Source organism: Strigops habroptila, chromosome 6 (assembly GCF_004027225.2).
Source record: "Strigops habroptila isolate Jane chromosome 6, bStrHab1.2.pri, whole genome shotgun sequence".
NCBI classification, from domain to species: Eukaryota; Metazoa; Chordata; class Aves; order Psittaciformes; family Psittacidae; genus Strigops; species Strigops habroptila.
Genome location: NC_044282.2, coordinates 62,577,396 through 62,592,028, shown reverse-complemented (window position 1 = coordinate 62,592,028; position 14,633 = coordinate 62,577,396). Strand labels below are relative to the sequence as shown.

At 50.4% G+C, this 14,633-nt stretch overlaps 1 protein-coding gene across 3 annotated transcripts in view; it reads left to right on the top strand.

The window, feature by feature from the left end:
- Positions 1-12,720, top strand: part of SELENOI (selenoprotein I) — a 33,799-nt gene extending 21,079 nt beyond the window's left edge. For 2 of the 3 annotated variants that reach the window (XM_030490538.1, XM_030490540.1), the window contains exons 4-10: positions 524-598; positions 1,040-1,302; positions 2,728-2,836; positions 4,716-4,764; positions 5,204-5,384; positions 6,189-6,371; positions 8,254-12,720. In XM_030490538.1, coding sequence (XP_030346398.1) covers positions 524-598; positions 1,040-1,302; positions 2,728-2,836; positions 4,716-4,764; positions 5,204-5,384; positions 6,189-6,371; positions 8,254-8,370 — 977 coding nt within the window. In that variant the 3' untranslated portion in view covers positions 8,371-12,720. The remainder of the gene's footprint in view (positions 1-523; positions 599-1,039; positions 1,303-2,727; positions 2,837-4,715; positions 4,765-5,203; positions 5,385-6,188; positions 6,372-8,253) is intronic. The other variant, XM_030490539.1, reaches the window with a different exon arrangement.
- The last annotated feature ends 1,913 nt before the right edge of the window (positions 12,721-14,633 follow it).

The window sequence follows — 14,633 nt, the reverse complement described above, 5'->3', positions numbered from 1 at the left end:
GCTCCCTGAGTCACAGAGAGCTGAGCTGGCTATCTGCCGAAATGGTGGTGGAGGAGGTGGAGGTGTTATTAAGGAGGAACTCTGGTTCAGTTGGCAGGATGCAGTCTGGAGCCTGGGCAGGGAATCCTGAGGTGTTTCTGCAGAGGCAGGGTGTCTCCACATCTCGGAGGTGCTCTACTTGATGCTCTGTGAGCAAGTGATTGAGGAGAGTCTGATCTGCACACGCTTCCATGGCATGCATTTGGCCAGCTGCCATTGCCAGTTCTTAGATCCCATGGCTTTGGGGAGCTGGGGACAGAGGACAAATATGTCCTGGGAAGCAAAATGGTAGAAAACCAGGTGGTGACCTGGTTTCTCATGCTGTCATGTCCTGAAAAGCTAACATCTCAGTTTCACTGTTTGAGTTGTGTAGGTGCCTTGTCTTGGTGAGCTACCAGTCCTTGTCTCTGTGCCTCTTGTGCCAAAATAATCCCATTGAAAGCATGTGCTGAGCTGTCCTCACATGGGTCTTTGATCTCTGCAGCTCCTGATCACCAGCATGTTCCAAACGGAGTGTGGGTCGTTGTGGGTCTCCTCAACTTCATTGCCTATACTCTAGGTAAGACTATCTATTTGATTGTGGGGGTTTTGTGTCTGTCATCTGTTCATGCTGTGGCTGTGTCATCTTATCTCTGAGCCTGTTGAGAAATTTTGGATTCTGTGCTTCTGCCACACATGGATCCAATTGCTGCTTGGTCTGCTCGAGCAGTTTCTGGAAGCTGCTTTGCAAAGTGGATAGAAGGAAGTTGTCCCAGAGTGAAAGGAGGATACTGGAACCGACTTTATGACAAATCGTGAAATTCTGTCTTTGGTCTGCTTTAAATAAATATGATCTTGTCAGGCTATTGCATTTGTCAGGCTCAGATAGAGAAGGGGGTGAGGAGCACACTCCCTATTGGAGGGTGGAAGATGCTGGCTGCATGCACATTGTTGGCTGCATACTGGCCCATTGCTTTGCCTGGGGGAGTCCAGTGAAACTTCCCATTTCTTCTCTTCCCAGATGGTGTTGATGGGAAGCAGGCTCGCCGGACCAACTCCAGCACGCCCTTGGGAGAGCTCTTTGATCATGGCCTGGACAGCTGGGCATGCGTGTACTTTGTCGTGACAGTCTACTCCACCTTTGGACGGGGCTCCACGGGTGTCAGTGTCTTCGTTCTCTACCTCCTCTTATGGGTGGTCTTGTTTTCATTCATTCTCTCCCACTGGGAGAAGTATAACACAGGGATTCTCTTCCTGCCTTGGGGATATGACGTCAGCCAGGTGGTAAGTACACACTGCTACCCAGCTTCAGCAGAAGCTCAGTAAACCTGTAGCATCTCTGGGGTGTGAGAGTGACCACTGAGGTGTGCAAGGGATGTGTGCAGCTCCAAGGTCTTGTAAATTGGTCATTGCAGTGCTCTCTGGAGGTGCGTGTCTTCAGCCTGCCTCCAGGCCTGTGGAGGAGGAGAGCTTTCCAAGGCTGCTTGCATGCCTTTGAGCTATAGTTGTGTTAATGAGCTGGGGTCACGCGGCACTAGAGTTTGACTGCTCAAAACCATTAAATCCAAGGAGATTTGTGCCATTCTATGATTTTGTTCTGACTAGCTTTTGTAGATAGTTTCTCCACAAAACATGAGGCTTGAAGAATGGATATTGCCTTGTGTTTCCTCTGTTTCAGCTGTCCTGAGGTGCGTGTTTTGGCCATCTAAATTATTGCTTTATTTAGTTTCCCGCATTATACCAGTGTGGGTAAATTCAAGTCTAGAAGTTTGGGGTGCCTTTTGGCACTGGCAGGATGTGTGCCAAACTGTAACAGGGTTAATTGGCATGTTAATCTCTGTGCCAGGAGCAAAGGTTCCTCAGGAGGTGCCTCTCTGTACTGTGGTAACTGAGCAATCAATATGGAGACTGACTGATGGTGAGGGACCCTTTGGTATGTTGGCATGTCATTAAGGACACCTGCAGGAAGCTCCTGAATCACAGAATGGTTTAGGTTGGAAGACGCCTTAAAGCTCATCCAGTTCCAACCCCCTGTCACGGGCAGGGACACCTTCCACTAGAGCAGGTTGCTCCAAGCCCCTGTGTCCAACCTGGCCTTGAACACTGCCAGGGATGGGGCAGCCACAGCTTCTCTGGGCACCCTGTGCCAGCGCCTCAACACCCTCACAGGGAACAACTTCTTCCTCAGATGCTTTCAGATCTCTGCCTGTTGCAGAAAGGCAGGGGGTGGAGGGCTAAGCTCCCCTGCAGTGTGCTTCACCCAGCTTCAGAGCTGCTGTTAAAGCTGAAATACCCCTTGTTAGCTTTTTCCCTGTAATTGCTTCTGCAGATGGATGAGAGAGTTCCCCAACAAACGCCCCAGGGTAACTGCAACTTGCAGTATAAAACTTCTCTCCTGTGCTTCAAGCATCTCATGAGTTCAAGCTGCACAAGGGCATCTTTGCTCCTGCTGTGAGGAGCAGCTTCTAGTTATATTCTCAGCAGCTCAGCTACTACACTTATTAGACCTGGTCTCATGATATGGGGTGTTTGTGGATTTTTTTTATTCATTTTTCCCCTTCCTGCTGGTGGGGAGAACTGAACACGGTGTAGCACAGAGTGTGCCTCTCGAGCTGCCTTTCCCTAACGCTGCCTGGCATGTGTGTTGTGCTGATTTCCAGTCTTGCCTCTCTGGTTGCTGACGCCTGCTTGTCCTGTGCTTTCTTTCAGACCATTTCAATTGTCTACATAGTGACAGCCATTGTGGGAGTTGAGGCCTGGTATGCACCTTTCCTGTTTAATTTCTTATATAGAGACCTATTCACTGCAATGATTATTGGTAAGAAACTCCATGTTGAAGCCTGTCTTTTAAACTCCACCTTTTTAATGAAACCCAATGTCTTAATTATATGATAATGCTGCTGTTCTGTTTGCTGTAATGAAAACTCCTGTAGGCTGTTACTGAAGTGACTAATTGAGGGTGTTCTTGCAGCCTGCCTTTTCCCAGCATTTCAAAGTATTGTCTTATGCATAGTTTCTTTGGAGAAGTTCACTCCAGTCTGCCTGGGTCTGCTGTTGACTGGAACAGCAAGGGAGGAGAGCTCTGTGCTCATGTCTTGGATGTATTTTGTGCCAATCCTGAGGGTACAGGAGCCTGTTGCTGCTTGGGGAATCAGCTCAGGTGCTGCCTGCCTGGAGCTGGGGGTACATGTGGACAGACACAAAACGATTCCTTGCTTGGAGTGGTGTGGTGGCCAGCTGCGAGCAGCTGGGGGCTGTGGCTGCTGCTTGTGCCACAGTGCTGGGAAGTAGCTGGAGCCCAGCACCGGCCCCTGGGTGCTAAAGAGGAGCCTCCCTCATGCCTGGGACCTGTGAGCGTGTGAAAACATGTCTCCTCTGAATAGCCATGTTGCCCGAGCACTGGGGCTGCGGGCTTTGTGTTGCCCAGGGGAAGCAGGGCTTGTTTGCAGCGAGAGCCATGGGGTTTTGGGGAACCAAAAGCAGCCCAGCACCCACTGCAGGTTGCTGGCAGGGATCCCCAGCACGTGGGCTCTTTGCAGAGCACTTGCTTTGCTGCTGGGGCTGAGTCTCAGAAACCAGAGCCCAAACATTGGGTGGGAGCCTGGGGCTGCTGTTGGAGGGATGTTCCAGCCGTGGAGGTGGGGAAAAGCAGTCTGCTGTCTGGGGATCCTGCCTTCCATCTGCCCATCTGAAAATTAAATTTAGAAATGTACAATTAAATAAAAGCCCAGCCTTTGTCTCCAGTGGTCAGTCAGAACCAGCCTCTGCAGAGGGGAGGGTAATGCAGAGAAGCTTAGCCAGGGAGAGCTGTCCTTGCTTAATGTAATTTGGCTTATTCAGGAGTTCTTGCTCAGTTTAATTTTTCTTAGTCTATGTCCCTTTCTTTAGGGGTTAATTGTATCTGCTCAATTTCAAGTTAATGTCTTGAACTGTTGTGTTAAATCTAATGCTTGCGCTTTTCTTAATCAGGTGGATGCTCTGAGCTTTCCTTTGGCAACTGTATAACTTAACATATGAATAATAAATGCACTTTCTCTATATGTAAACTGGAGCACAATGCCTCCATTGGCTGGGTTTGTGCACTTGGATAGGAGTTGGGTTATTAAAAGCAGGAATATTTAAAGCTCTGTTAAAATACTGCTAGATAAATACAGAAGGAGCTGTGATAGACTATCATGGATTTAGGTGTTGTGGATGATGTTCCTATTGAGGTCTAGAGTTTTCAGAGTTATTCAGACTCTGTATTGTTTGTCAAGTTAAATGACAAGAGCTTTTTTTGCACAGTGGGAAGTGAAAATGCTTGCTCACAGTGGCAGAAATAGCGAATTGTCTTTATTATGAAGACTGAAAACTCTTTTGTCCACAGCCATGCCACTTGTGGAGTTTGAACTTGCCTCATTAAACACAGTATTTTAATTAAACTTTGTGACTGTTTAAAACATAATACTGGACTCATTAATGTAATTTTAAAAAATGGAAATGTCTTTAATTTATAGCAGATCTTAACTTGTAATTACAGCTCTTGGACCAGAATTATGAGCACCCACTTTTAAATGTGCCAAGCTGTTCTTGGGCCACCTCTGAGCTATTTTTGTTGCAAGCACCTTAAGCCAGAGCACAACCCCCTGCCCATTCATGGGGTGCTTGTGATGTTTTCCCTCTGTCACAGGGCAGTAACACAGCTCTTTCTCTTTCAGCTTGTGCACTCACTGTGACGCTGCCAATGAGCCTGTATAACTTCTACAAGTAAGTTCCTCCATCCTCAAGTCTCTTTCCCTGCACTAACACCTTTGCAAGAGTGCCAAAGCCTTATAACCTGTTTTCCTTAGTAGTTTTAGGTCTTCTGTTCTGTGTCTTCAGTAGCAAAGTGGCTCTGATGCACCAGAAGGTCCCAGTTTGCAGGGTGGGCTGGCAGCCTGCTCAGCAGGGTCTTGCAGGAGGGTCCCCAGCTTTTGTAGTCTTACCTTGCTGGTCACAACTCAAAGAGCCAGACAATCAGGTGCTTCCATAATTCAGGAGTGTTTTGGGTTAATGGTGAAGGTGCATCTTCCTCACCTGACCATGGTTCTAATTGACACCAGCACTTCTGAGTAGCTGAATGGCCACTGAGATTTTGCAGCCCCCTGCTGAAGGCGGGACCAGGTATTTCTCAACTGTGATTTTGGTTTCTTTGCTTGCATTTCAGGGCCTATAAAAACAAGACGTTGAAGCACCACTCTGTGTATGAAATCATGCTGCCACTGGTATCTCCAGTGTTGCTATTCCTGCTCTGCACGACGTGGATCTTCATGTCCCCGACAGACATCCTGGAGGTCCAGCCCAGGCTCTTCTACTTCATGGTTGGAACAGCCTTTGCTAACATTTCTGTAAGCAGCTTTTGCTTTATGCTCCAGTTTATCCCGTGTGAAGCCTGCCAAGGTGCTTGGGAGGCAGCTCAAATGTGAGGAGAGGGAGAAGATGTGAAGATTAACGTAACAGCTTTTCTATTTTGCCATGATTGAAAGAACAACCAGGAAAGTAGACGGGGTTTGAGGTCTGTGAATTTTGTGCTGCAGTGCTCAGTCTTGAGAAACTAGAGAATTAGTTAAATGGAGTGTGTTATATACCCATGCACCCTCTGTGCTGTGAATAACAAGTTGCTAATACAAAAGGAATTGCTGCTTTCTTATTTGGGCTAAACTTAAAACGGGAGGGACTAAAGGTTTTGTCAGAATCCAGTTTAGCCACATATTTCATCTCTGCTTGCTTGAGACCTTAACAAAGGCACCTGTGCTCATCACTGGAGACATGCGGCTCAGCAGCTCTGTGCATTCGTGCCCTGGGTCCAGCAGCTCACACTGCTGCATGGCACGAGTTTCTGCTGATTGTGCAGATAATGTTGACGAGGCTTGGTCAGCTCAGGGGAACTCCTTTTTCTTTGAAAGATGCCCTCAATGCCTGTTTCCCTGTTACCTCCCTGCCCCATAAGGCTTTGCCCTGTGTCCCTCCCCAGGAATTCTAATGCAAAGAAAGATAATTTTTGTGAAACTCAGAAACTGCACGGTGGTAGTTGTAAGTGCAGACGATTGGTACATGTACATGTGTGACTGTTGTCTGCCCTGTGGACAGACAACTCTGGGCTTGCAGAGTCAATACTGGGCACAAGCTCTGACAGCTTTCTCTTCCTGCAGTGCCAACTGATCGTCTGTCAGATGAGCAGCACACGCTGCCAGCCTCTGAACTGGATGCTGCTGCCCATAGCAGCGGTGCTGCTCGTGGTGCTGTCCGGGTTTGCGCCCAACAGCGAAACGCTTCTCCTCTACATGTTAACTGCTTTCCTCACCCTGGCGCACATCCACTACGGAGTGGTCATGGTAGGTGAACTCGGCATGGCGGCGTCAGGCTTGGCTGCTGTGCTCTGGCTGCAGGCATGGCTTGGGTGCTGCTGCTGTTTGGGGCAGAGAATGCTCTGCTTAAAAACGGGAATGTCAGCAGGAATGGCTGTGTCACACTGTGTGACCACATGAGACTCGAGCTGACTTCCTTGGGAGAGCCTCGTGCAGGATGTGGCTGGGTTTGAAGCAAGCTTCACTCAATGTGACAGGGGGCTGTTTGAAAGAAATGCTTGCATCCCTGCTGCTGTGTTTAACTCCTGGCTGGGGTTGCAGCTTAGTGACTAGCTTGGATATAAGCCAGTGTGGGACACCCGTACCGATGGGCAGTGGGAAGGGCGGCTGCAGCAGATGCTGTGTCTGCACATCAGGCAGGAGGGCTTCATTTGGGAGTCTTGGTATAAAAAGTTAAATGCTGTTGGTGTTACTTTGGTTAATGAGTTTGATCTGTGACCAGTGTGCCCTGTGCTGTAGTCACAGGGAGAGCCAAGATGGAGGGTTGATGTCCCCACTAGGGAAGGTGGAGGTGCTGTGGCTGCAGTGCCTTCTCCCCTGCTGCAAGGGTCATGTTGAGATCAAGGCACCGATTTGCTCCCCTTGCTCTGTGCCAGCTCTGCCTGACTCCCTGAGTTTTGATTAAGAGGGAAAACAGACTCAGAGAAGACTGACTCCCATTAGAAATGCCTTGGGAAACTGCTGAGGAATGAGGGCAAGGGACCGATGTCCCCTGTGGAGCTGGCCACTGCCACCTGTGTACACCTCCTTGGGAAGCCCTGTCCCCTGGGAGCCCTAGCTCTCATGTGGAGCCTCTGGAGTCAATTTTGAACTGTAATTACAGCAAAGAAGTAATAACCAGGTTGTCTTTCCAATTAGTGTAATGAGGCTTCTATGTGAGAAGGATTTGAGTAGCTAAGAAGCTTAAATAAATTTGGTCTTGGAATTATAGCTGGGGATGGGGACTGAGTGGATTGTGTAATCCTCCTGCCCAGGCTTGCCCATCCCCTGCAGTGAGCTTCTCAGTGCTCTGCTCTCCTGAGTTTGTGCTCTCCTTGCTCCCCTTCTGCTTTCCAAGGGCCCATCTATGCAGTGTCCTATTCCAGGTTAAAAGAAACTTAGAGCTGAAGAACCTTTTAAGGCTCTGTGTCTGGTACATAATCCCAAAGTGCTCTGCATTTGGGAGGAATGATTAGGAATAAACCCTCTGCCCAGCTCAGCCCCTGGTGCTGCTCAGCACTGCTCACTCTAGGTTCTGCAGTGACTGTTACCTTGCAGTCACCAGGTGCTGGTGCCGCTCCGTCCACTTTAACCTCCTGTCCGCAGTTCTCTGCACCATGCCTGAAAGCTCATTTCCTGGTGCACAGCACTTAGTCATAGAATATAGAATGTTTTGGGTTGGAAGGGACCTTAAAGCTCATCCATTTCCAACCCCCTGCCATGGGCAGGGACACCTTCCACTAGAGCAGGTTGCTCCAAGCCCTGTCCAACCTGGCCTTGAACACTGCCAGGGATGGGGCAGCCACAGCTTCTCCGGGCACCCTGTGCCAGGGCCTCACCACCCTCACAGGGAACAACTTCTTCCTAATAACTAATCTCAATCTACCTGGCCCCAGCATTGGGCTGGCAGGGACAGGCTCAACTCTTGGGCAGGGCAGCCTGGCTGGCCTCACAGCACAAGACAGAGGCTGTGGTCCCAATCTGCCACACCGGTGGAAATGTGTAGGGTGGGCAATGGCTGGGAAAGTGGGTGTAGGAAGGTGGCAGGGGCTTTGTTGGCCATACAGGGAACCTGTCTGGTGTTCTGGCTGCTTTCCCCTCATCCACCCGAGCCTTGCTAATCCTGTCCTGTTGTCTTCCTTGTCCCCAGGTGAGCCAGCTGAGCAGGCACTTCAATATACGGCCCTTCTCACTAAAGAAGCCCACGCCGGATTGACTAGGAGTGGAGGAAGAGAAAATTGGCTTGCGGTCTGCAGAAGTACTGTAAATAACTGCTGCAAATACCTGTAAATACTTCAACCATCACCACAGATCTAAACCTATCCTCTGGACAGACATCAGGGCAAAGTATGCACGGTATCCGGTGCAGCCAGGGCAGGACTGGTACAGGGCAGCCCCCGCTGCTGTTTGGATGTGAGCTTTTGGTTTTGGGTGAAACTGGCCGAGGAGGGCATTTATTTCAAGTCACTGTTACTGTATATTAGACCAGATGAATGTTCCCAGTGAAACCTCAAACTCCAGCTCTTGCTCACGTAAAGCCAGTTGGGGGTGCAAATGGCTTTACCTGCGCCAAGAGTCTTGACCTGTCACCAAAACCAACATAACAGTTGATTTCTACAAGGTCAGGGAACATCCTGAAGGTCAGGGGCATTCCTGTCTGTCCCTAATCCTGCCTGGCAGCTCTTGTCCTGCACTGGTACTTAGGGAGCAGATGGTGACTGCTCTCCCACATTCTGTACTGCCTTCCTGCATTCACGTGTTTGGGCAAATACTTAACACCTGTTTGTTTTTTGTTTTAAGAGGGGGAAAAAAGAACTACACACAAAACGTCTAGTGACATTCTAGTTGGAGGGCTTGGAAAATCAGGGCTCGATTTCCTGCAAAGGTGGGAAGGTGGCTACTTCCTCCCCTGCTGGAGCTGTGGCTAGCCTGGGACTGCATCTCGACCGTGTTTCTGTCTGTCCGTGTGTGTTCCCTGCCTGGGAACGGAGTCTGGGCTCCAACTGGCAGCTGCAAGTGGCTTACACCAGCGTAACACAGAGCCCAACTCCCCCCTCCGCCTCCCAGTAAGAACTTGGTGTTTCAGGCAGGCTGTGCAGGGTGGCTGCGTGCTGCCTGGGCTGCCTCTCTTGCAGCACATCGCCCTTCCCACCAGCCCTCCAGCGGCCGAAAATCCACCGCCTAGAGAAGCACCTTAACTGCAGTGTCGTGTTGGTCGTGTGTGCACTTTCAGGGAGCTCACAGGCGCGTGTGTGTGGTGGGATCCTTTCCAAATACTGCTTTATTTTCCAAACCATTGTCCCCAGCGGCTGCATGTCTCATCCAGGGATAATATGTTTACTGTCCATTTGTAAAAGACATGTTTGCATTGATTTATTTTTTTTAAATTTGGTTGTTTTGTTTTGGTTTTTTTTTTGGTGATTGAGTTAGAGTGGGGTGGTGAAGATTGAATGCTGATTTTCTTTTCTGTTCACTTTATTTAATGAAGACCTGTGCTTGAATGAAGAGTGTAGCTTAAACCCAGGCTCTGGAAAGGCTGCATCCGGAAGCGAACAAGCACAACAGATTGTGCATATGTAATCTACCATGGGAACAAAGTCGCTTATACACTGATTATTGTGCAACGTGGCTCCCAGCAGCTTTGTCATGGCGTTTTCCTTCTGCAGGTGACGACTCCTCCTGCTTTAGGAAACCTGTAACTACTATTTAATGCTTTTTCTTTTGTAAATTTGAATCATCGTTGTGCAGACTATGAGACTTGAAATCCTGAGATGAGCTCACGCATTCCCCATGTGCTCGTAGGCTGCTTGGTTGCGATGTGCCCTGCGAGGAGCGAGCTGGTGCGATGTGGGAGCGTCTGTGTGCTCATGTGTCTGTCTGGCCGCAGCGTGTCTGGGAAGGGTGGCTGACCTGGGAGAGGGGGCAAATGGTTTTCAGAGTTTATTTAATAAAGCATCTTACTCCTATATATTTTACTGATGTTGTACAGGAAAAAGAAAATCTTAAGTGTACAAATGAATTGGGCTGCGCTTGAATTTTTGACTCTTCCTGTTTAATGAAATGTGATTATGAAGGGAGATAAATTTAAGTCGTGCTTGCACAATAATTGCAGGGAATCTTAAAATGGGGCACAACACTTATCTACGGGACATATTCAAGTAGCAAAACTCTGCTAGCAACATTGACAAAAAGTGGAGGTTGGATGATTTGCTTCCTAGTTAAGTGTTTGCAGGACCAGGGAGGAACTGGGCTGTTCCCTCAGGCTTTCAGCTGAGCTCTGGGTCCCCATCCTGGAGCTGGTGTTGTCTCGTCTCTTTCCATCAGCCCGGAGGACTGGGCCACCACTGGTGCTATGAGAGGATGTCTGATCTTAAATCTTAGGCTGTCACTTTCTCCCTGTGACACGCTGTCTGTCTGTTGTCTTACCGACCTGTGAGCTGCTGCCCTTTTGCAACATGAAACACACCCTGGAAAACCCCTTTGTGAAAATACAAACACATGGAAGGAGGGCTTTCTCTCTGAAGTCCTGCAAATACTTGTGCTGTAGGAGAAACGTGTTAAAAACTGGAACTGCTTCCTATCTGCACTGGCTTGATCTTTGGAGAGTCCTGGATTTTTGGTGCCTTAATTTGTTGCACCTTGAAACTAGAAAAACTGTCTCATTCAATCAGTGCTGGAAAGCAGGCTCGCTTGCCTCTAGCACTACCAGACTTGTGGCAGAGCAAGGAAGGTTCAGACCTGATCTCGCTGCACGTACGACCCTTCCCAGCTCGTGCTACTGTGAAGCTGGAGGCTTCCGTTTGGGCTGTTAAATTGAAGTGATTTTGCTCCAGATTCTGGTAGGGGAATGGAAACAATGACCAAACCTTCTTGCCGTGGTGGGGTGTGGTGTGCTGAGAAACAAACAATTAATCAGAATGGTTTGAAGTCTTAAGAATAAACGTATTCCTTGCTGAGAGCATCTGGTGGTAATCATGTTACAGTGGAGCATGCTGGCTCGACTCTCATTGCGGTGAGATGTGCTCCTTGGGATGGGGTAGGGTTGTGCGCTTGCTCCTCTGCTCCTGCTCAGTATTTGAGAGCTGATTGGTGGTGTCTCTTCTTCCAGGGATATCTGCTTCCAGGGACAGTGTGAGTCCTATTTTCTTAATTGCTGATGGACCTGCTGAGTTGGTAACAGGACTGTCTTATGCTTTCCTAAATCTCTTCTGCATGCTTTATCTCAAGACACAGTATGACCAGGAAGAAGCCTGTTCAGGGAGGGCTGCAGTCCTTGGAGATGTCAGTCTCCGGACAGGTCCTTGTGCTGTGGGAGGAGGTGGCCAGTGCCGCCAGCTCCTCCTCATCCTCACCATGCTTTGCTCTGAAGCAGGTTTTTGTGGGAGCCTGGGATGCGCCAAGGTGTCAACACAGGGCTTGCGTAGCTGAGGCGGAGCAGGAATCTCACTTGCAGCCTTTATCATCTTGGTCTTGTGTTTCCTATCACAGCTCCTGCCTCTGCACTGATCCAGGAACCCAGTGCAGGAGCTCACAAGTAGAGCTGGGGTGGAGGGTGAGGTGCAGGTTTTGGGACCTCCTGGGCTTTGGGCCATCTAAAGGTGATGTTTTACAAATACAGATGCTGTGGCTGACCAGGCCTACAAACAAGGACCTACGTGCTGTTGGTTTTAGCTTGGCTCTTCCTCCAGTGTGACTGTGCTCCAGTTACCTCCTCTCTTTGGCGGCTGGTCACTGCAGGGGCTTGGCAGAAGCCTCTCCTCTTGTAAACATCAGCCACCTGCTAGAGGCAGCTTTGCCAGAGCTGGGGGATCCCCATGTTGTAAGCATGAGCTTCTCAGGCTCTGGAAACACTTATTTAAATGGAGCTGGACCAGCATTACCTCCCAGGTGTACTCGTACCTGTAGGCTGCACTTTGGGAGCTGTTTTAATCTCACTTAGGTCAGTTGTAACAAGGCCCTGTAAATGCAGGACAGGGACCATCTCTGCAACTCAGCTCTGGGGCCCCAACATAAGAAGGACGTGGAGCTGTTGGAGCGAGTCCACTCCGAACCATTCTGTGAACCCTTCAGAGCATCTTCCAGGGCCCATGTCCATGTGGCTGTTCAGTTTTCCTGGGCAAGGTGTGGGAGCAGTTAGTGATGCTGCCTCGTCCTTCCAGAAGCAAGTTTGGAGGCACCACCTGGGCTCGGTTTTCTGTCACCAAGCCCCCGTGCAGCCCCTGTTGCAGCAGCTGCTCTCAAGGTCCCAGTGCTGTGAAATGAGTCAGGGAAAGACGCTTTGGTGCTTGTGGTGGTTTGGTTCTGTCCCTTCCCTGCTGAGCCTTCCCAAGGAGCTGCTGTCGGCAGGAGCCTGGATACTCTGCTGCACTCCCCACTGGAGCCAAGTGTGCTTGGTCCCTCTTGTCTGGGGTTGTCCCAAAACAGGAATCGGATGAAGCTGCCGTGGGCCCTGGGACCCCGATTGCTGTCCTGGAGCCCTGTCTCTGGGAGTTTAGGTACTGCAGTGGGTTTAAATTCTGGTCTGTTAAATGCTATTGCTGAAGTATTTATTGTGTTTAAACAAAACAAAACAACCTATTCAAATTCTGTAAAGAATAAAATTTCCAAAGCCTTTTAATGATGTTTGTCTTTTTTTTTTCCCCCCCATTTCTGATGAGCAGCCCAGTACAAAGGGGCAGGTTTGGGCAGTGGTGCCGGGGCTGGAGCTGCAGCCCCAATTTACCATGGCAGAGACCGAAAAGCTCCTTTGGGCTGTCCCTGGAACAATGGGGTTTATTCTGGTGCTGAGCTAGGCTGTGCTCACAGTGCTCATTGAGGTGCTGGCTGGAGAACAGGGCAAGGGACACAGAGGGTGGCATGTGTGGGGATGCAGCATCCTCTTTAGCTCAAACACTGCCCTCCCAAAGGCTCTTCCTTCATCTTCAGGCTTCTTCCCTTTGTTCTGCCAATTCTGCAGCTGGTGCTGATCCCTGTGTCCCTATAAATCATTGTGTACCCTGGTAGCATGCCTGGGGCACGTATGGTGAAGAAGAAGATAGGGTGAAGCGGGGTACGGGCTCGAGGGCACTGTGCAGAGAGATAGTTTCTTGCTGTCTGGTGAATCAAGCAGCAGGCAGTGTCAGGGAGGTTGTGGGTTACATATGGCTGCTGCAGGGAGATAAGCAGCAGGACATGGACATGGATAGTGATGGGACAAGGGAGCAGCACCTTCTGCCCTGTTCCTGCCTGCAGAGTGCTGGTTTGTGCCCTGGGGAAAGAGGTGGCGTCTCCAACCTCCCCAGGGCAGGTGTTGGGGCTCCTCGGAGTCGAATCAAAGAATCACAGGATGGTTTGGGTTGGAAGGGACCCTAAAACCCATCTAGTTCCATCCCCTATCTCCAAATCACCCTTAGAGTTGGTGCTGCGTTTCCACAGGCTGTTTGGGCAGACTTGGGGCTGCGTGGGGCCACGGCCACAGGGCCACCAGCTGCTCTTGTGGATGGCCCCCAAACCACAGGGCTTGAAATGTGGAAATGCTGCATTTCATGGGACTGGGGGTCACTGAAACGGGTGTTTTTCATCAGCAGCATGACTGGCCTGACAAGCACTGCCCTAACAAAGCTTCCCATCATCGCAGAGGGCTCTTAGTGCTGTTGGCTTTAGGGCTAATCGGGGTGATCCCGCCTTATCCCTGCTCGAGTGTGGCCAGGGCTGCACACAGGGGAATAAGCTGCTGTTGGTGGCTGCTGGCCCCGGGCAGGAGACCACAGACACCCGATTTAGCCAGGGAGGCTGAGGTCAGGAATTAAGAACATCCTCTCACGCCCCAGACTGACTTTCTCAGGGGGGTGAGTGGAGCCGTGGCCCTCCTGGGTCCCCTGGCTTCAGGTCAGGACTGTGGTGGGACGTGGAGGTGGCCAGGGGCATGGTCCTTGCTCTGGTGGCCAAGTGATGTGGAATGCTGTGATACGGGAGGAGATGGGGACTGCCTTGTCCCTTCCAAACACACACCTTGGAGCTGCGTGGGGGAACGTCACCTTTGTGGCCACTAAATTGCATCAAAATTCAGGCAGACCTGGAGGTCTGGGTGGCTGCTCTGTGTGTGCAGCCCCAGGCGTGCTCAGGGCTAAACAGAGAGGAACGGACTGGTGGCAACTTTGGTCAGGGCTGGCAGCACTCCAGGTAGATGTCCCAGGGCACAAGGCAACACTTCTACTCCAGAAGCTCCTGGGGAACTCAGCAGACTGGCTGAGGGGTGCAGGATACATACCCCATGCCCTGAATTCCCCCTCCATGCCCTTTGCTGGGCAGAAGGGAGAACACAGCTGGCGACTGCGGGAGTTTCCAGCCCCACTGCCACCCTCCTGTGGTTCACACCGTGTGCCTGGTGCCCTTCAGGCCAGTGCCATCTTGCCTGGGATGTGTTTGCAGTTGGGAAAGCTCTGCCCTCCTCCACTGGTGCACAGGGGCTGTGGTGGGGCTCTTGGATGCTCTGTCCCCAGCATGGCAATGTCCACCCACTGGCATTTCCACCAAAACCAGCAAGAATTG